A 21,816-nucleotide genomic window follows, 5' to 3' on the forward strand; every position below is an offset into this window, starting at 1 on the left:
TATAATCTAGGGGAGGAATCACACCTACCACATGAGGTGGCACAAGTGGCCTCAAGACTCTTCACACTCACACAACTGTAGGACACTCCTAGGACTCTAGGACCACACACACTAGGACTCTGATAGTTCCAACACCCATGACTGGCTCAGCGCTCCTTTTCCGCTTTGGAGGACCTCTCTGAACTCCCAGATGATGATTTTGTACATTCTACTTTCAGAGATCCAGTTATCGGCATCCCTTGTGAGAGATCCTTCTCTTTCACCTGTGGACTTTCCTCCCCTTGGACCTCGTGTGTATGGCAGGAGGTCAGCTCCGGCGGAGGGTTCTTTTTCCGCCTCCAGGTCGGGTAAGGTATTCCAACCCGCTTCCTCCTGCCGATGAGGATAGCCAGTTGGAATATACAGGGATTGGGCGGCATCCCTCGCCATCGCAGACAGCTGATCGAGAATCAGCTCCATCCAGGTCTTCTCAGGTGGTTCCCTAGACATTCTTTTTCTTCAGTAACACAAATTGGATGTCAGAGATTCTTGCTCCAAGTCAGGTAAGCTACTTTCACGCCGGACTTTTTAGCTTCCTGCCTTGGGAACCAGAGGAGGTACATGCATATCAGTTTCAGATTCTATTCTCCCTCTGATCATTGGACACGGCACCATAACCCCCTCCAGAGTCCAGTGGGTTTTACTTCTGATTGACGGACGTAAGGTTGGTTTCCTCAACCTCCAACCTCTATGCTCCGAACAACAGAGGGGACCGTGTTCTGTTCTGGAAAGAGTTGCTCTCGTGGGCTGACATTGCAGATTCATGGATTATTGGAGGTGACTTCAACATGGTTGAGGCACCTTCTGATAAGCAAGGGGGCAGAGAAGGTGGTAATCATTCCCTCGAGAGAGCAACTTGGGATGCCTTCTTATTCAAGTTCAGTGGCAGAGACGTTTGGTCAGATGATGCATTTCATATTCAGTCTCAGTCACTTTTGTTTTCATGGTCGAACCATAGGGTGCATATGCCTATCCATGCTCGGATTGACAGATTCTATGTGGATGACTGGGCTCTTGATAGAGGGGGAACAGTTTGCATTGCACCTGGTGTTTCCACTTCCGACCATTTTCCAGTAGTTCTTTCCATCTCAGAGGCCCATCTGAGAGGACGGTCTCACAGTATCAGGATCCTCGATGCCTTATACACGGATGAGACTCTCACAGAGGCAGTCTTGGAGATCTGGGTTTCTCACATGCAGGGGGGGTGGCCGGTCCTTCACATGTGGCTACAGCACTTGCCAGTATCAACGACTTTTATCACTCCGTTGCTAGTGCTTGGCGAGGTGAGGTACTCAGGCGGGAGGTTGGTATCCGCCGGCAGTTGGCAGCCTTGGAGAGGGAGGAGCAGAAACGACCATCAGATGCTTGGATACAAGAGCGCCTTGCTGCGGCAAGGGCTCACTTGGAGACATTGCTTGATCAAAGAGTAGAGTATGCCTTCCATGCACGGAAGTCATTTTGGATACAGATGGGAGGGAGAGTCAATAAACACTTTTTCTCTACACTTGGTCCCAGACATAGTAGAGAGAGTGTCAGGCAGCTTACTGAATCTAACAGCGTTTTGCAGTCTCATCCGAATACCGTCTTGCACTTAGCGACAGCTTTCTATGCCTCCCTCCTTTCCGCAGATCCTGACACACAGGCCAGAGATGTGGCTAGAGAGGAAGTTTGGCAGAGTTTACCTGTGTTGGTCTCACCAGAGATGATATGCTTACTTGACGCACGCTTTACCAACACAGAATTCAAGTCTACCCTCTCCACCCTTCACAAGGGGAAATGCCCTAGTTCCGATGGTATTACTCTTTCTTTCTTTATAGCCTTTTGGGATATGATAGGTGATCCTATTACTTCAGCCCTGCAGGGCATTTGAGACGCGGGTGAGATGCCTGACTCACTAACCGAGGGACTCATACACCTTATCCGGAAAGGTGGCAACAGGAATTTTGTATCCCATTGGCGACCCATCACTCTGTTGGGCACTTTATACAAAATCCTTGCCAAGGCGATCAGCATCTGATTGCAGCCCCTTCTTCCAGATCTCATCCATGATACTCAGACAGGCTTTCTGCATGGCAGGAGCATATTTGATATTATCTTTTCCTTTTGGGAAGCCACTGGCTGGGCTATGCAGAGCGGGCAGAGGCTGGGAGTTCTACTCCTGGACTTTGAGAAAGCCTATGACAGAGTAGATTGGGGCTTTCTTGAGGGCACTCTTCTACGTTTTGGTTTTTCAGATGTATGGATTAGAGGGGTGGCCTCCCTTTATAGATCAGCTCACAGCCAGGTTTTGATTGGAGGGGTAAGGGGTGACAGATTTCAAATTTCCAGATCAGTTCGTCAGGGATGCCCTTTAGCCCCCTTCCTCTTTCTTTTTGTGGCAGAAGCTATGAGTATCTTCCTTAGATCTCAGGCTGAGCTTTTTGGGTTGAGATTGCCCTTGAGATAGGAGCAGGAGCTTCTTGACTGTGAGTTGGTTGATGACACTGCTATATTTATTGAGGCCTCTTCGCAGTCACTTGATTCTTTTCGGACAGCCTTGAATATTTTTTGCTCAGCTGCAGGGACACACATTAACTCACATAAATCCTTCGGCTTTTGGATCAGTGATGAGGAAACTCCAGACTGGGGAGTTGACCTTGGCTTTTCTTGGATTCAGAGGGGTGTTCCTGTCAGATATCTGGGATGCCAGGTAGGGTTTCCAGCACAACAGTTTGCCCCAGTACTAGAAAGTATAAGGAAAAAGCTACTTTTTGGAGCTCAACCCAACTCGACCTTGCCTCTAGAGTTGTGGTAGTGAACCAGGTTCTTTTGGCCACCGCCTGGTTTGTGTGTTCTTGCTGGTGCCGGTCTAGGGATTGCATCACTCAGCTCATTAGACCAGTCATGAATTTTTTATGGAGTGGACTTGATGGCACAGCAGATGTTGCAGCGAGGGTGGCCTGGGAGACCATTATTCTCCCTACATCTGAAGGGAGCCTTAACATCATTGACCCGGATCTGCAGTGCAGGGCATTGCTTTGTAAGGTGGTGGTGAGGGGACTCATGCCTGGGCAAGAACCTTGGAAGGATTTCTTTTTTGGACGCATTCAGGCTTGCACACCAACCTTGGAAGATGATTGGGTGGACAGCCCAAGATGGATTTTTACTTCAGCCCCTCTCAGATCTCCTGCCTCTCCTCTCATCTCTGCCATCCTGAAAGCTTGGGGGAGCTTCAAGAACACTCTTCGAAGGGTTCCACCCTCTACCCTAGAAGAGATTGATAGGCAGCCAGTCATTTGGAATGATAGTATACTTGATGAGCATGGCAGACCACTGGGCACTTCCCATTACATGCAGTGGTCTAGATGAGAGAGAGGCCCCGCCTACATAGTAGGTACTTAGAAGGCATTTATCAGGCTACCTGAGGATCAGAGACTGCACTCCGTGAGTCATGTAAACTACTCGGTGCTTTCTATCAATTCAAACAACGGATTTTGCAGAGGCATTTGAATGAGATGATTGCGAGTTGCCAAACACATATACTTGAACTTAAGAGTTTGCAATTAAGCTGGAATTAAGACTTATACAGCTTAAACACAAAGTGACATCATTGGAGAATGCAATATGATTGAGGGGCCAAGACGGGCCCTCCCCCTTATCCAGGCTCACTTTATTCTTGAAAATGGAGATACAAGACCAAGGTGCAATGCACCTTCCAAACTGATGAACTCAGTGAAAACCTAGGACCTAGATACAAGACTCAAAAGCATATGTACAAGGTAGACAACAAAAAGGAGGACTCCAAGCTCAGGTTTCAGCTCTTGGCTTGCCCAATCCACAAGGAAGAAGCCTGCAACAATCACCACTTACATCCAACATTAGAGACAAACACTAGTTTCTAGAAAGATAGTAGAAACAACATGAAATAGTGCTGTAAATGAGATAAACTTGACAATACAGGCTCCCTTCGTGACTTGACCCTTTTGTAGATGAAGTCCTTGATGCCTCTGAAGCTACCTTGGGTGAGGGGAGTGTGGAAATGGGGCTGGAATGAGAACAGCTTAGAAAAACAGCCTGTAGGCTAGAGAGAGAAAGCTTTTATGGAGTGATAACTGTAGAGAGAGAGTGCCAATGCTGATCCCAAGGGAGGAGATGTAAGAGAGGAGCTGCTGCTGTTCCAGAGGTGCACAGAAAGGCAGATTTCTGCAAGGGAAATGGGCTGGAACAGTAGAGAGAGAAATTCTGCAGAAGAGAGAGAAAGACTGCAGCAGGAGAGAGAAAGGGGCTGTGGCTGCTCCGGGCTAGGTGAAGGAGAGAGGATGCTGCTGCTGTTCCAGAAGAGCTGAGAGGGGGCAGATTTCTGGAGAGGAGGGGCTGGAACTGTAGAGAGAGAATGTGCTGTTGTAGAGAGAGAAAGTGCTGCTGAGGTGAGAGAATGGCCTGGGGAGAAGCTGGCTGCACCCAAGGAGCTGGAGAGGTTCTGCTGCATCATCCAAAAGGAGGGAGAAGAAAAGTGACGAAATTTTCATGTGAGGAATGAAGGGGAGAGGCCTTCTTTTATAGGCTCAGCCCCCCCCCTAGACCTAGAGTGGAAGGTGGACACTTGTCCCAGATTTTTGGTGGGCTGCAGTCCCAAAGAGGACAGCCCACCACTTGCCCTAAATCTACCAGATTTGGGGCCAAACACTTGGCCTGCATGCCCTGCCACTTGCCATGCATGCTGCCACATGTGTGGGACAGGTGGACTGACCTGCCAGCTCAGATTCCATGTGGCAGTCTGCCACGTGTCAGCTGCCACGTCACTCCCAAAAACCCTAAAATTTCAAAGTTGTCAGAATTTAATTCTGATCGCACCCACGGGTTCCTAACAGCTTAGACTATCTATTGATGTACTCTAAGGTCATAACTGAGCCATACTGAGCTCATTTGTTTGTCGTCTTATCTTGTATCTCCATTACTCTTGGCATGCTGCCAGGCCCACACCCAAAGCTCAGGGAACATTCTCTTGAATGGTTCCTAGGTCGGTATGCAATCTGTGCATTTGATTGGTCCCATGTTTGGGTACTCAGGTGGGGTGTGGTTTCTAGATGTCCCTCTCAAAGAGAGGCCATCACTCTTGTGGGTCACTAATGCCCATAACCCCAAGCAAGGGGGTCCACCCTCAAATGCTAGACCTAGTCCCCATTGTCCGTAACTGAACAGAAGGAAAACATTTCATTTCTTAATAAACATACTATTGAAAAACAAAAAGAAATAGTACCAAGCAAGTGGATACATGTTGAAGCAGGATGACATTCCCTCCGTCTTTCATTCGGTTGTCCGCAACTGAAATGCTTCCTCATAAGCATCCAGGATTTCAGGACACTCCTGAAATGTAGCTCTGTCCACCCATTGGGCATCGGTGGATGGGAGCCCTCTGAACTTCAAAAGGTACATTTTGCGAGTCGTGCCTCGACGTCCCGTAGTGAAGTTATGCAAAATAATTTATTCTGGGATCAACAAGATCTCAGTGTCCTCTACTTCAGGTGCATCGTCCAGTGTGGGCTCTTGAGGTGGTTCCCCAATGAAGGGTTTCACCAAGCTTACGTGGAAGACATTGTGGATCTTCCAATGCTCTGGAAGTCTCAATCGGACTGAGACATCATTTATGACCTGCAACACCTGAAAAGGACCATAATATCGAAAGGATAGCTTGAAGAAGATGCGCTTTTTGCCCACTTTGGTTTTTAACCGGGCTTTCTCAAATTTCAATAAGACCCATTGGCCTTCTTTCACTGCAAACGCCCTCCGTCTTTTATTTGCAGTTGCTCTTTGTTTCGCCTGTGCCTTTTGAATGGCTGCTCGAACCGTGGCATAAGCAGAGTCATAATCCTCCACGAATTGATCAGTGGCAAAGATTTTCTCTTTTGTTTGCATGAGTGGAGTTGGTAAAGATCTACCATATACAATTTCGAAAGGAGCTTTTCCAGTGGAGGAATGAATTGTGTTGTTATAAGCAAACTCCACAAGAGGAAGGAATTTCTCCCAAAAGGTTTGCTGGTCATGCACATAAAATTTCAGCAAATCCAAGAGTGTACTATTCGTAACTTCAGTTTGGCCATCCGTTTGAGGATGAAAAGCTGAGGAGAAACTTAGAAGAGTTCCAAGGTTCTCAAACAAAGCCTGCCAGAAGTTACTAGTGAACTTTGAGTCTCTATCTGATACTATAGACTTGGGCATGCCGTGGTGTCTAAAGATGTGTCTAATAAATAAATGGGCAGCTTCAGGTGCCTTGAGATTCTTTCTGCAAGGAATGAAGTGGGCTTGCTTGCTGAATCGATCTACTATCACCCAAATCATGTCATGATTTTGATTGGTCCTGGGAATTCTTGTAATGAAGTCCATGGTGATGTGTTCCCATGGTCTCTCAGGAATGGGTAGGGGCTGAAGTAAACCCTTGGGTTTTCCTCTCTCATACTTAGCTTTTTGACATGCGAGACAAGCTAAAATGTAGGCAGCAGTGTCCTTTTTCGTATTAGGCCAGTAGAAAAATTTATCCATGGCTGAAAAAGTGGCCACAATACCCCTATGACCAGCATAGGGTGGGTTATGGCTTTCCTCCATCACTTTAGATCTAAGCTACTTTGTGATACATAGTTTGTTCTCCATGAATAAATAGCCATCCCTGATGTGGTAGGCATGATGGGTGCCTCCATCTTTCAAATGTGCCCATGGCTGAGCAAAATCAGCATCTCCCTCATAGAATTCTCTGAGGGCTGTTAGCTCATCATGATAGGGAACTGAAATATGGTGAAGCCGTGGTCTACGAGAAAGGGCATCAGCCACTACATTCTCTCTCTACAGTTCCAGCCCCTCCTCTCCAGAAATCTGCCCCCTCTCAGCTCTTCTGGAACAGCAGCAGCATCCTCTCTCCTTCACCTAGCCTGGAGCAGCCACAGCCCCTTTCTCTCTCCTGCTGCAGTCTTTCTCTCTCTTCTGCAGAATTTCTCTCTCTACTGTTCCAGCCCATTTCCCTTGCAGAAATCTGCCTTTCTGTGCACCTCTGGAACAGCAGCAGCTCCTCTCTTACATCTCCTCCCTTGGGATCAGCATTGGCACTCTCTCTCTACAGCTATCACTCCATAAAAGCTTTCTCTCTCTAGCCTACAGGCTGTTTTTCTAAGCTGTTCTCATTCCAGCCCCATTTCCACACTCCCCTCACCCAAGGTAGCTTCAGAGGCATCAAGGACTTCATCTACAAAAGGGTCAAGTCACGAAAGGAGCCTGTATTGTCAAGTTTATCTCATTTACAGCACTATTTCATGTTGTTTCTACTATCTTTCTAGAAACTAGTGTTTGTCTCTAATGTTGGATGTAAGTGGTGATTGTTGCAGGCTTCTTCCTTGTGGATTGGGCAAGCCAAGAGCTGAAACCTGAGCTTGGAGTCCTCCTTTTTGTTGTCTACCTTGTACATATGCTTTTGAGTCTTGTATCTAGGTCCTAGGTTTTCACTGAGTTCATCAGTTTGGAAGGTGCATTGCACCTTGGTCTTGTATCTCCATTTTCAAGAATAAAGTGAGCCTGGATAAGGGGGGGGCCCCGTCTTGGCCCCTCAATCATATTGCATTCTCCAATGATGTCACTTTGTGTTTAAGCTGTATAAGTCTTAATTCCAGCTTAATTGCAAACTCTTAAGTTCAAGTATATGTGTTTGGCAACTCGCAATCATCTCATTCAAATGCCTCTGCAAAATCCGTTGTTTGAATTGATAGAAAGCACCGAGTAGTTTACAAGTCACCTCAGAGGGGTAGCATGCAGGGTTCAGCAGATAGATGCAACCATCCCGGCGGAATAGGCAGTTGAGTTGCCTATTATTTCCACCACTTGGATGGGAGCTTTTTCAAGGACAGCAATTCCTCTACAGGTGATCGCTCTTCGAGGTCTCTGAGAAGATGCACTGGTCTTTGACGTTGGGGATGGAGGTGTACTCTCTAGATCCACGGATGATATTCTTCTAGAGGTTGCCTTTCAGCCTATCAGGATTGCTTGTTTTGTGGACCATGGAGCGGGCTTGGAGTGGTACTTAGACCCCGACCCTCTGATCTTGGAGGTTGTGGTTGTATGGAGGTGCACCTATCAGGTGCTTGCAGTGGGACCCAGGAGAGTAGGAGTGGATAGATCATGGGCACCGAGAGAGGGGAATTTCCTTTTTTCGTTTCACGGTTGGTAATGCCAGGAGATTTCAGCTGAACAGTAGGGGTTGGGTTCCCTCCAGAGCCCCCCATTGGGACAGCTTCTTCATCACTGCAGATTTGCATAGGAATTTCTAGAGGAGGCTCTGGAAATCCCTCACAAATAGAAAGATCACTCTTTTCTTTTGGCTTTCTATTCATGGAGGGATTGCAGTGAACCTGTGGAGATCACGTTTGGGGCTGATCCCACTTGCCGTCGCTGTCATTCTGCAGAGGAGTCAGTGCGACATTGCCTTTGGGACTGCAGTCAGGCAAGGACTATTTGGAAAGGGGTTGCGAGGATACTCAGCATTTTTCATACTTCCCCTTTCTTCATGACTTGGGACTCGATCGCATGGTTATCCCTTACTGCGCCCCAGGTGTTTTATGAGGGTAAGCCTTCTTCTTGGGCACTCTCGGTCTGCCGGCAGGTGATAGAGCCCTGCTCTCTTCAGGATGTACCACTTACTCCCTTCAGGGCTTCTCATGCTTCAGTGGACACCTCTTGGGAGATCTTGGCTAGCATTTCCTCTTGGCACATTTGGAGAGCCAGATGTACAGAGGCCTTGGATGGCACCCAAATACACCCTTCACAGGTGTTCACGGGTATTTGGACTGACACGAGCAACTTGTACGGCGCTGCAGTATGAAATTGTACAGACGACTAGCAGGTACGGACAACGCACAACAGATGTACGACGTGTGGCAGATGTACGGACGGCCTAGCGATGGAACTGTGTAGAACCATACAGGTGCAAGGAAGCAAGTACGGAGTCCGTACAGTCGTACGGAATGGCTGCAAGAGGGCACGAGCTAGAGCGAGATGGAGGCGGAGGCAGGAAGAACCTGCTTTGATACCAAATGTGAGAACAAGGGGAGCAAGCAAGAGTGAACTGAACGTCTCAATCGAAGAAGGGAGAAGTACAAGAAAAAGTGGAGTTTTGTCTAAATGACAAAACCCTTATCCTATCCACTAACCGTAGTTAAGGATTGGACTATGCTCAAGAGGAAAAACCTCAATGAGGGAAAAGTGCCCCTAACCTACTTATTACATTACATTGGCCACTGCCTAGAATATAACAATAATTCTAACACTAAGTACATCTACATCCTTTGCACACAGAGCACATCATTTGCATAAAGTTGGAGGATAAAAGCATAACCAGCAACCTGAGCCCTTGCTCTACTATGCAATCTCAACTACTCATTTAGCTTGTCTATGAAGCTATTTGTTTGGTGGCTACTTATTATTATCTTTCATCTAGTTTTAAATTGTCTACTAGGGATCTTCCGAATTTAGCCAAAACTTATTTCCTTAGTGTAAGAGTAGGTTCCCTTAACACCTAGGGGATGCATAATACAGTGCATCGTTTGGCTGAAAATCCCAACCTAGTGGTCCAAGAAACTCACACATGAGGGTGACCTTGCCCTCTTTAGTTCCGCCCATTTGTTGAGCTTCGGAGTATTTTCCAATAATCTTGGCCGACTGCTTACCATAATTCATATGTGATTTCCCTTGTTTGCAGCTTTACTATTTTCTTTACGGCTACCTCTCAACTGAAAAGTGTTATTCCTTGAGTGCAAAGGATAATACCCTATGGTAAGACTCCAAACATGTCTCTTCAATTTCGAAATTCATTATCATCCAGGCTGGAAAGGGGCTGGTTATAAGAAAGCCTAGAACACTTGATCTTTTCGGCATCTAGCATGTAAAGAGGCATGTGTGTTGAATGCTATAGCTCCATTGCATGTGTTGATTCATGCAGCCACAGTGTAAGAAGAGGAAGGATGTCTCCATTGTCCCCTCTTACTTCCGGCCAATGCATCCCCTCCTTTCCTCTCAATCTCCTCCAGCCACACTAGATCTCTATTCCCTGGCTTGAGTGTGTTCTTGCCGAGAACTGTATTTCTAGGATCATCATACCTTGTTTTTAGTAGTCTTCAACGTCTGATTAGAGCTATTTCCAATACTTCTATGCACAGGGGATTGAGGGCTTGCAAATCGCAGCTTGCCATGATCATTTGGTACATATACAGTTATTTCAATCTTCTCACGGTTATTGCTTTGTAGCATCCTTCCCTAATGGCATGTTTCCAAAGCTAGACACATATCAGCATGTCTTCCAAATCTGTGGTTTTGTCGATTGTTTCTCTCCATTCCATAAATTGATCCTGAGGTTGACGACCAAGAAGAAGTGAAGGAGGCGCTCTTTTTGTTGAAGCATATAGACAGCACTGAGAGAGAGAGAGAGAGAGAGAGAGAGAGCAGGGGACAGCAGGTGCATAATTTCAAGTTCTGCAGCGAAAACGGAATTCAGGTAATCACTAACACTTGCCAAGCAGCTAATTTGAATAGCATAAAGAACCATACAGGACGGTTTCTCACCTCATCCATTACCAGCATTGTGCACTCACTCAAGTTGCAGACTCCTTTCTTGGCCAAGTCTAGAACCCTCCCGGGAGTTCCTACAAGAATATGCACTGGTTGATATAGCCGCATGATATCATCCTTCAAGCTTGTTCCACCAGTTGTAACCATAATCTGGATGCTCAAGTGCTTAGCGAGCTCCTTGCACACTTGTGATGTTTGTAATGCTAGCTCTCGGGTGGGCACGAGAAGAAGGGCTGCAAGAAAGAATTTCAAATTCAACAAAAAGTTATTAGGATCCAGGAAACGTTAGACAGCAGCAGGAAGGGGGAGGGGGGGCTGCTTCCAAAAAAGTATATCTCAGACATGCAGAGCAGAACCTCCAATCCACACTGCACAGCATGCTTCTATCAAACTTCACAAAAGAGACAAAACAAGGATATGGATATTAAATTCTTCGACAAACACACAAGCATAAGGGGATGGAGATAATGGATATGTAAGGAGCTCACTCTGACTCAGCTCAAGCAAGAAGCCACTGAACTTACTAAAATGAAAGAAGCTAGGAAAGCAAGAAAATGGGCAGTCTACCGAGAAGGACAAGGAATGGTGGACAAAACCCGGGGACAAAAATGCAGTTCTACAAACCGTTAATTAACTCATTGGACAGCTACAGAATGCAAAATACCTAGGGGAAGATATATCAATGTTTAAAAAGGTATCTTATCTGCAAAATCAGAACCAGTTCACAAAATCTAGAGGTGGAGAGGGGCAGGTGGGCAAGACCCAGGATCCCTAGAGAAGAACGGACTTGCAAAATGTGCCCCATAGGGGAGGTAGAAAATGTACTCCTAAGATGTAGAGCCTACGCATACATCACAGAAGGTTATGGGGTAAAAATCTGCTGGAGCAGCCAGCCAAAAAGCTAGGAAGCTACTTAGAAGAGGTTTTGAAACACAGCCTCAAGGTATTAGGACTAGCACACAAGCTAGCACAATGGATCTATTGGATTGGCAATCACCATTAACTAATATGATCCTTTACATCCAATGAAAGAAAATAATACAAACTTGCTATGTAATGAGTGTTTGTAAGGATCTTGCGTGAGCTTTAATCATATCATCTCTCTCTCTCTCTCTCTCTCTCTCTCTCTCTCTCTCTCTCTCTCTCGGACAGAAGAGTCTCACATGCGCCATTGGGTAGATGCGGGTTTCATCCCATCAGCTGAGGATTGAGACAGGGAGAGCAGCAGGTATACCTAGAGAGCAGCGGACTTTCACGCTATGCACACTGGGAGTGGTTGAGACAGAGGAACACTTTCTTTGCACCTGCCCAGGCTATTACGAGATCCGGGGACGATACCATTGCCTCTATCAGGATGGGAGTGGCTTCAGCCCACAATCATGCATGATCCATTTCCATGACTAGGTCTGCATTGAGCTCTACCTACATGCACTGAGGATCGCCTCTGGACAGATGTGGGTTTCGTCCCATCAACTGAGGATTGAGAGGGGGAGAGCCGCAGGTATACCCAGAGAGCAACGGATCTGCAAGTTATGCACATTGGATGTAGTTGAGACAGAGGAGCATTTTCTATGTGCCTGCCCAGCCTACTATGAGATCCGGGGATGCTACCATTGTCTCTACCTAAAGGTGAGCGGCTTCGGTCCACTCTCACAACTAATCCACTTTCATGACCAAGTCTACATTGGGCTCTATTTGATGGAGATGTGCCGACATAGGGAGACACTACAACAGAGAGCAGAAGGAGGTGACTAGACCACAAGATATAGAGGCTAACCAAGCACAGCGACGTGTCACATACTTCTATACATTTGAGTAGCTCCAGGACACAGCGGAGTCAAGGAGGAGGAGCTAGCTGATATGAGGGCAGCCTAGATTAGCAGGGAGAGACACGGTGCCACCGAGAGAAGGACGCAGAGACCACGCACAAGAAAGAGAGCACCTAGAGCACACACTATTCTGGTCCCACCTATCACAGCTTTCCTTAAGGGAGACCAACAGAGACAAGGAGGCACTCTGGACATATCTCCACGGTCTAGAGATCGAGGAGACCCCGTCCCCCACCACAACGTGAGACAACTCGACAAACGCACATACGTGAGCGAGCCTTGAGCCATCTGACAACATCTAAGGCACAACGGATCTCGCAAGGAAATTGATAAGTCGTAAGAGGCGGTCTTTCCCCACACCTAGGATGGATGAGGTGATCCGATCATTTCGAGGAAGAGATCCCACGATTGGGTGCAAGCTTCTATCTAAGGAAAAGCCAACTTTCCCATCATAGACCCAGATGTTTGGCACATATAAGCGAGCTCACTCTATGATGTCTCCATGCAAACACCACCTATTATGTTCACTATGTCCAAGCCCGCTACTTGTCACTTATTAACGACATAGAATGTATAGACTACACTCTGGCCGGAGGGCTCACGATCATGAGGCACTATGGGCAAGAGGTCCTAGCTTCGATTTTAGCAAAAATGTACACCCACGTTGTATGCCATGGCTTTCCACCTGCTTGGAGTAATACATAAAGCACAATATCCCCAGGGAACTACTGCACTCTGATTGGCCATACCTTAGCCAAGATTTACGGGTCGATATTAGAGAGGCAAATCAATGGCTACACAAAGGTGCACACGCGGGCTCTAGGACAGGTAGGATTCCGAACACAGCACTCCACCCTAGACCACATCTTCACCTTGCAAGTTATCATTGAAGCGACGAGGTCGAGATCCCAAAAACTCTACGCTTGCTTTGTAGACTTCCAAAAGGCCTTTGACACTGGCCCCCTTCGATCTCGTATGAGAGACTTCATGAGAGACAGATTTCAGAGGGGAGGTGATGAGCCTATACGAGTCCGTCAGAGGGAGAGTCCATGTCCCAAGAGGCCGATCAGATTGGGTTGAGAGCACAATCAGAGTTGCTTAGCAGGCTTTCACCGACTCTCTGACAAGATCACATCCTTTATTAACCATCTACGAGGAAAGAGATCAATGCTGGCCGATTTGATGATACAAATACTGCTATATGCGGATGACATAGTCCTCACATCATCCTCGGCAAAGGGACTGCAAAGACACTTGGAGGCCCTAGAGGTATTTTGCAAAAAGAGAGAGACTTGACAGTTCACCTTGGAAAGACCAAAATTACTATTTTCAACATGTCACACGCAGTACTCCACTGACATAGTTTCACTTACCGAGGTGAGCCAATGGAGATAGTGCAATCTTACATATACTTGGCGACAATCTTCACAAGGCTAGCTTTCGCAATGACCTATGCAACTAGGTCACGACTCACGAGGACAAGGAGCTTTGGCTCAACTAGAGAGGCAATGCTTTCAGACGCACTTTCATGATCCACCGAAGAAGGGTTGGATTTTCGACACCCTAGTAAGATTGACTGCCATGTATACAACAACTTTTTGGAAGGGTGATTTCCCGGTGACCGACTAGAGGAGATTTGAGTGTCTACAAGTGATTATGGGGTCTAGGATGATTCAGAGTAAGATCTCACCTCCACATCAGGTACTACAAGCAAAGTTTGCCATGACAACACTCCAAATTTATGCCATCTTTCAGATAGTGACATTTCTCCACAGAGTTTGGGCCTTAACGCACTGGAGACTGCGAAGGCTGGTACTAGAGTCATCCAAACAGTTAGTAGAGGTGGGGTCAGCTCAACACGGTAGGCACGCGTATCCACATGGTTTGCCAATCAGGGCATTCAAATGGACCGTCTTTTGTCCTTTCACGAGATGAGATTAACCATATCACATAGTTAGATCTCCTCCAACTCTATATCTCTCGAACTTGGAGGGGGGGGGGGGGACCAGGATTTCCCCACCAAGTTCCATTCTATCACAACCACTTCTTCATAGTCTTAGAGGATGGACTCGTCATGAAACCCCACTACCTAGAGGGTGGAGTCGTCTCACATGCACTGAGGATTGCCATTGGACAGATGCGGGTCTCATCCCATCAAAGTTGCAGGCACACCCACGGAACAACAAATCTGTAGGTTATGCTCGCTGGGGGAGATCAAGACAGAGGAGCACTTCTTGTGTGCCTGCCCAGCCTACTGTGAGGTCCGGGGATGATACCACTGCCTCTTTCAGGAGGGACACGGCTTTGGTCCACTCTCACGGTTAATCCGTTTCCATGACCTCGGCTCTATCTAATTAAGATGCGACGGCATAGAGAGACACTATTAAGAAAGATGGGACAGCAACAAGAGATGACCGCGCCACAGGAGGCTGAGGTAGACCGAGCACAGCAACATGTCCCGGACTTCTATGCCTTTGAGTTGGCTCCAACACATAGTGGGGTGGAGGAGCTAGCTAACATGAGAAGGCAGTATGGATCAGCAAGAAAAGAACACGACGCTGCTAAGCCAGGGACGCAAAGACCACACATGACAGTAAGAATTGAGGTCTGGTCTATCTCGGCTCTCCTCAAAAGAGACCGCCAGAGACGAGGCGTCACTCTTGACATAGCCCATCGGATAAAAACATCGAGGAGACCACGTCCTCCGCCACAACGAAAGACAGCTCGGTAGATTCAGATCCGAGACATCTTTGCAGCCCGCCGGAGAGCCACCATGACGCTAGGGTTCGGATCTTGAGTTTTAGTTTTGAGTTTTGAGCTTGAGCTCTTGCTTAGCATAGCATTCAGCAAGGGCCCTAGCCCACCCCCTGCTTCAGCCCATAGAGGCTTGTATGAGTGTTTGCTTTTGATACTCTTTGTCCAATAGACCCATGAGGCCTTCCAAGGACATAAATCTCTCTCTCTCTCTCTCTCTCTGTGCAAAAAAATGATGTTTTATTGATTATGCTTTGTGTGATAATACAATAGCGACTCAGCTAATCATCTCCGCAAGAGAAGGAGAGTGCATCTCAAAATACGAGTTTTGATTTTTGTAAGGGAGCAACCAGCGAGATGCACTTCCAGCGAAATTCTGCATCATAATCAAGTTCTGATAATGTTGCAGAATTTGGCTGGGGATGCCAAGGCAAGATCTAATTGCTGAAAAGGAAGACAAAGCACTGGGACAGAAAGGGTGGCCAGGCCTAGCAAAGGGATCCAAAGGGACTGAGCCAAGCATAAAAGGAGCCAAGCAAGTGAACAAAAAGGACTAAGCCGTCTGGACAAGGGAATCAAGCACCCAAACCGAGTGAAAGGGGCATCCAAGCCAAGTAAATTGTGAAGCAGAGCAGAGTGCACTGAACAGTGAGTCCGAGGCCTGAGCTAGAAAGTCCGAAAAGGAAAGTGATGAAGCTTCTCACCTTGAATCACATTTTTACTTGGATCTGTCTTCTCAATAGCTGGAATACAGAAGGCTGCAGTTTTTCCTGTTCCATTTTTGGCTCTTGCCAAAATATCACTTCCTGTCAAAGCTATCGGTATACTTTCTTCTTGGATAGGGGAGGGCCTCTCAAAGCCTTTCTCATAAATCCCCATCAATAACTCCCGCTTCAAAAAATAGTCTTCAAATTCATTTCCTTTGGTAGCTGTGACATCCTGCAATGCAATTCATGCTTTTGTCACCCATGTCATCATGACAAAAACTGGTGAAGCTAATCAGACTACGTATGGCAAGCAATGAACAAATACGCAACCTCAGTCTTGTAGCGTGAATCTGGAGGTGGCAATCTGATGTGAGCTTTCCAGTCCTGCAAACTGGCACAAGAAAAAACATAGTGAGAGCAATACATATCATCTACTCCTACCTCAGTAATAACAATTTTAGAGACTGCCAAATAAATGCAGCTATAATATTCAAAATCCTTTTACCAGTTAGGAAAGATCCGAAACTAAACGATCTATCAATCAATCCCCCCCTTTTCTCTCTCTCCCTCCCCCCCCCCCCCCCCGGCCTGCCTGTCTATCTCTACACACACACACAGAGCCTCCACGCCCACAAAAAATAAGAGGGCTGTTGCTTCCAGAGGTCGACAGCTGCCCAATGCCTTGAACCAACCAAAAGTCAGGGTTTGTAGCCAATGACAACTTACAAACTTTTACCAGACAAGATGGCTAAAGCAGACATCAAACCTTTGTCGTTATCAATGCAGCTTGGTCACTTATCAATACAGCAGCTTGGTGACTTATCAATCCAGACTGCTGACATTCGTCAATCCTCCAAGACCACGGTCCGGAACCTGACAAATTCACCACTCTGAGACTCCTTCCTTGAGTCTGCTGGCATGATCATCTTCAGTGCATAATCTGGAACTCTCACCACACAATTGAGCCATCAGCTCACCCCCAAGCACCAGAAGTCATAGGGAAGACAAACAGCCCGACTCTGGACCAGTAGACCTCCGAGTTCCATACCATGGAGGCCCCGTCCATGAGGGGTGCATCTACATAGCTTGCCAGATACAGCCATGCCTCTTGCAGGAACCACTATCCAAGTACTGATCCATGTCCTCAAAACTGAGCCCTCTATACCAATATATAGCATAAGTCCACAGCTATAATTAGCATACATGTCCCATTCCCTTCTAGACCTCCTTCCAAAATAATGCTAGTTAGGATTAATTTTCCTATCCTCCTGACTCCATCAACAACAATCCAACATTTAACTCAAGTGGCCGACGGGAGTACCTCAAAACTGAAAATTCTTCAAAAGGGGGCCTACTTGACACTTTGCAGACCCGCATCTCTACCTATGATAGTCACCCTCTTAGCATGGATCACACAAGAGTTTGAGCCCTTAAGGGGTCCTCTAGTCTATTCACCCTCATTGCCCTATCATGATTCATGAATCATATTTTTATGTTCATGTAATCTCTTAGACCAAACATTGGAAGGGGCCACAAAGATATACAACTTTCCATCGAACGTTAGTACTTATTGATCTAATGGAGATGTTGGCCATCTCCTCCTATTGCCAAAGCCTCAAAGGATATCATTGACATCATAGACGATAGTAGAGAGGCGGACGGCACAAGCGGGGGCTAGTTTGTGATCAAAGTGCATCTCTAGGAAAGAGGTGTAAGTGGGATGGGATGTCCTCGGTGGTGAGAGTGGCATGGATAGGCTAAAAAGTAGGCATGTATGGTCAGCTCCACGTGGTGATGAAAGTATAGAGAAGTCAGACACATAGAAAGAAGACCTCATGAGATAGTCAACTACTCTAGACCTTCCTCCATACGGGAAACAAGTTACCATATCGAAAAGAGGGCCATCTCTGCATACCCTTGTAGGTGATCAGATCATGCATCTTGCCCATGTCTATGAAGGTACGCTTGTATGAAGTGATTGTGGATTATAGACTCCGAAGAACTTGCCTCGCGGCTAAATCAATGTCAAGGAACAGAATCGTTTCCTGCTGAAAATCAATGACTGGTATATGGTGGTCAGCAATCCTAGTGCAGCAACTTGAGAAGTCCATGATATCTGGGTATAACCCTCGATGATGTGCTTCTGATCGACATCCAAAAGAATCTAGCATGTGGGTCACACCGCTCCAAGGCGATCATCCCCATGAGAGATTATCGGTATAGAACTGCGACCCCACACGATCCACGTAATTCTCCTACCTCTCTGGTCTCATCTCGATAGTTGACTCCTATGTGTGGTAGTAGGTGCTCCAAGCTTTGATGAGTTACTACATAGAATCAATGTCTTCTTCTGCGTGACTTCAAGAAGTTCCCTAGCTCTGACCATAAGGCTCCATTGCAATTCCAAACAGAACAAGTCAAAATCTTCATCCTATGAATCTAAGCGGGTGTGTCAACGAGCCCTCGTGTAACACGCAATGGTTAATAATCGTGTAATTGCAGCGAGACCTCCTTTAAACCTTATTGCAAGACGTAAGCGTATGCACCACAGAGAGAAAAGAGAGAGAAAGAGAGAGAGAGACTTAAGGTTAGAGAAATGGAGACGACAACTGATAGGATCCCTGTATCTACTGAGGGCCACCTCCCCCAATATAAGGGAGAATTTGCCTTATAATTGGAGAACTCCTCAATACAAAAGACACTCCTCAAGAGTGCACGGAGATGAAACTCTGAAGATGACACCTTAAACACGGAGAGCTGACCCACAAATGCCTGAGAAACAGATCAAATACGACCAAGGCCCCAATGTCGCCCACATTGACAACGTAGACCACTGTGCAAGGCTATCGAAGAGGCTCGTGCTGTCCACGAGTATGCAGTAGAATTGCATGAGTGAGAGAAATCAACGGAAGTGAAACTGAGAACAGAAAGAGTTGAGATATGGAGCTGAAAGATGAACCGAGTAAAAACTGAAAGATGAGAGTTGAACGGTGAGATGAGAAAGAGCTACAAAAGAGCTATAAAACTGAAAGGGGAAAGCTGCTGAAACAGATCATGTAATCGCAGCGAGACCTTTTTTAAACCTTATTGCGAGGCATATGTGTACGGGCCAGAGAGAGAGAGAAATTTTATTAGAGTCTTCGGAAGACCGATGGGTCTATGAGACTGAAAGAAAACCTGTACAAATCACAGTAAGGGTGGAGCTACTGAAACGAGCATCATCACCCGTGCTGAACCCTAAGTCTGATCATACATAATCAAATACATCTGGATGTAACAATGAAAAGAAAAGGACTGGAGCGGGGCGAAATCCTTCGTATGTCATGTCGCCCTGGCTGGTGCATAGCCGGTGATGGGACGCTGGTGCCCGTCAAGGGGTGCCGTGCGTCTCGGTCTCCTGGACGAGGCTCGACACAAGACCAGAGTCACTGTGACTCCCGTGGGACGTATCCCGGGTCTAAACAATGACGGGAGGTCCCCAGAGTGATCTGTGTCTCCCCTCGATGTCTCGTGTGTCGTGCTGCGGTCGTCGCGTCGGGGTCTCTGTCACGTCTGCGGCTAGAGACTTGACGATCAATGTCACTCGATGGGAAGAACTCTGTGATCCTGCTCTAAGAGGTGTCTAATGATGTGGCCAAGCCTCATCCCCTGAGAGGAGCACAGAGCCGTCTCTGACGAGGCAGTGGTAGCAATCTCGGATCTTGTAGTACACTGGGCACAGAGTCAGCGATAAGCCTTGCACTCCGCATCGTACCAATTGTTGCAAGGTACAGAACCAAGAGGTGGTGGTCTAGTGGACTGTGTGGTGTGGGGAAAGATTTGGAGGGCAACCTCGTGGAGCGTGCGACTAATCAAGGCAGCACGGTCCTCTATGAATGATATGTGATCGATGTAGGTTAGGAGTCTCTTTAGGCGTCCAAAGTAGGCCGGTGAGAGACTGTGATCAAAGTGTATGCCGTGGTAGGTGTCGTGCTTCCTATGTGGTGTGTGTGGTGTGGCTAAGCGTGGGGTGGCGATAGTGAAGAATAGGTATGTGTGATCAGCTCCTTAAGGGAGTGGTGCTATGGTGAAGCCGGTGATACATGAAGTGAAGGTAGGGGATTCCATGATGTAATCTACTACACTAGTGGCCCCCCCGTGTGGGAAGCAAGTAAAACCACCTGAGGAGGGCCATAGGTCGAGCCCGTTGTAGATGATGAGATCATGCATCATGCCCAGATCAAGGAGTGCGTGTCCATATGGTGTAACAGGCCCATGTCGGTCCGATGAGGTCCTGGTCATACCTGCTCCGTCTAGGTCCATGTCTGGTAGCATGATAGAGTCGTCTCGAAAGTCCAGAAGTGGTGCCTGGCGCGTGCTCGTCTTGGCGTTGAAGTCCCCAACGAGGAGAACTTCCCCACGGGCTGAAAGGTCTGGGATATCCTAATGTAAGGGTGCATATGGCAATGTCTCACCCTCCTCCCGTGCCACTCTAGCGAAGTGGGATGTGTCTGGCGGAAAGTAGCATATTGCTATGAAAAGGTCACGGGTGTCTGTGCGTCGGATCCGGATCCACACGAATCGGGAGTGTGCGTCCTTCCTCTCAATGGAGATGGCTCCAACGAGGGAAGACATGTACAATCAATCTGTAGTGGTGTCAAATCCTCGTCCATGGACAGGGTGGGATGCTCTCGTAGAGAGGCTCGGCGTCGAAGTGTCGCTAGTCGAGCATGTGAATCTCTAAAGCGAATGACTAGGGACTGCTCTCACTTGGGATCTCTCCCAACACACCATGCTCCCTCTATGCCATGGTCGGGGACTCCCATGGTGGTGGTCACAAAGGTGATCGCCTCCTCCATGGGCGTCATAGTGGTGCTGGTGCTGTCTCGCGTGATCCCTCGTACCCGGATGTTGAGGGCCTTCAAAGCCCTCTTATGCTACTTGTCACGGGGGCGTGAAATTCTAGGTACTTTAATGTACTACAAGACCGTGACAACTTTGGTTTTAAAAGTCCAAGCGTGGGCTTAATAATGTGTAATTAAACGCGGCATGGTGCCTAGCACATAAGCGTAATTAATCCCTAGGCCCAAAGGCATTCCAAGGAATTAAAAGAGTGGTTGTTGGGAAATGATGACGTGGCATTTTTAATGGGCCCCCTAGAGGGCCATGTACCTTCAGTGGCCCCCCTAGAGTTCCAGGTGGCTCTAGTGCCTTCTACATGCTCCTTTGCCATTCCTGGACCTTCCTGGGCCTTCTAAACTTCACATGTGTGGTTTTCTCTCTCATCTTCTCCCTTTGTTGAGATTTTGGACTGGTTTTTCAGCCTCCTTCAGCTGAATTCCGTTTTTCTTCATAACTCCTCACCCGTTTGGATTCCTCAACTTCCGTTTGGCCCGATGGCTTCCCCTCTGCCTCCCCTTCGTAGTGATATGCTTTTCCCTCCGTGCGTTTGGTAGAACGGGCAGAGCTGAGCACTTCTTTTGCTGGACGAATTTGCAAAAGTGGCTTTTTCTGGACCTTTTTGCTTCTACCGCCTCCTGGGCCTCTCCTCTTGCAAAGCTACAGCTTTCTGTTGAATTTCGAGTGGTCCGACGTGCTGGTTGACTGGTTTTTCTCAGTTTTGGAGGACTTTCCGGCGATGAAACTTCTCCAAAACCTTCTCAATGCATTCCTCTCTGAAGCACGCTTCTTTTGAGCCCAAGAACTCCCACTTCTTCGCGACAGAAGTGTTTCTTTTCGCATTTTTCAGTGGAATTCTTGCTGGTCGGCTCTTGTAAATGCTCTTTCTTCATGCCTTTGCACTCCTCTTTGGCTGAGAATGCAATTGGGCATTGGCTACTATGTCCTCTTGGCGATTGAGGACTTGGTTCGAGTCTTCAGGGCTTGGTGAGTTGTGATTTTGCTACTGCAATTTCTTTTTGCCATAA

At 47.2% G+C, this 21,816-nt stretch overlaps 1 protein-coding gene across 3 annotated transcripts in view; it reads right to left on the reverse strand.

Moving 5' to 3' along the window:
* Positions 1 to 21,816, reverse strand: part of LOC147880942 (DEAD-box ATP-dependent RNA helicase 8-like) — an 83,928-nt gene that overhangs the window by 9,848 nt on the left and 52,264 nt on the right. For all 3 annotated transcript variants that reach the window (XR_015543996.1, XM_087402222.1, XM_087402223.1), the window contains exons 7-9: positions 16,241 to 16,301; positions 15,908 to 16,142; positions 10,615 to 10,853 (exon numbers count right to left, since the gene is read on the reverse strand). Coding sequence is in view for 2 of the 3 variants with exons in the window: in XM_087402222.1 (XP_087258348.1) it covers positions 10,615 to 10,853; positions 15,908 to 16,142; positions 16,241 to 16,301 (535 nt within the window). In the remaining variant the exon portion in view is untranslated. The remainder of the gene's footprint in view (positions 1 to 10,614; positions 10,854 to 15,907; positions 16,143 to 16,240; positions 16,302 to 21,816) is intronic.

This window comes from Dipteris shenzhenensis, chromosome 31 (genome assembly GCF_047967505.1).
Source record: "Dipteris shenzhenensis isolate YYH24624 ecotype China chromosome 31, Dip_SZ_1.0, whole genome shotgun sequence".
Lineage (NCBI taxonomy): Eukaryota > Viridiplantae > Streptophyta > Polypodiopsida > Gleicheniales > Dipteridaceae > Dipteris > Dipteris shenzhenensis.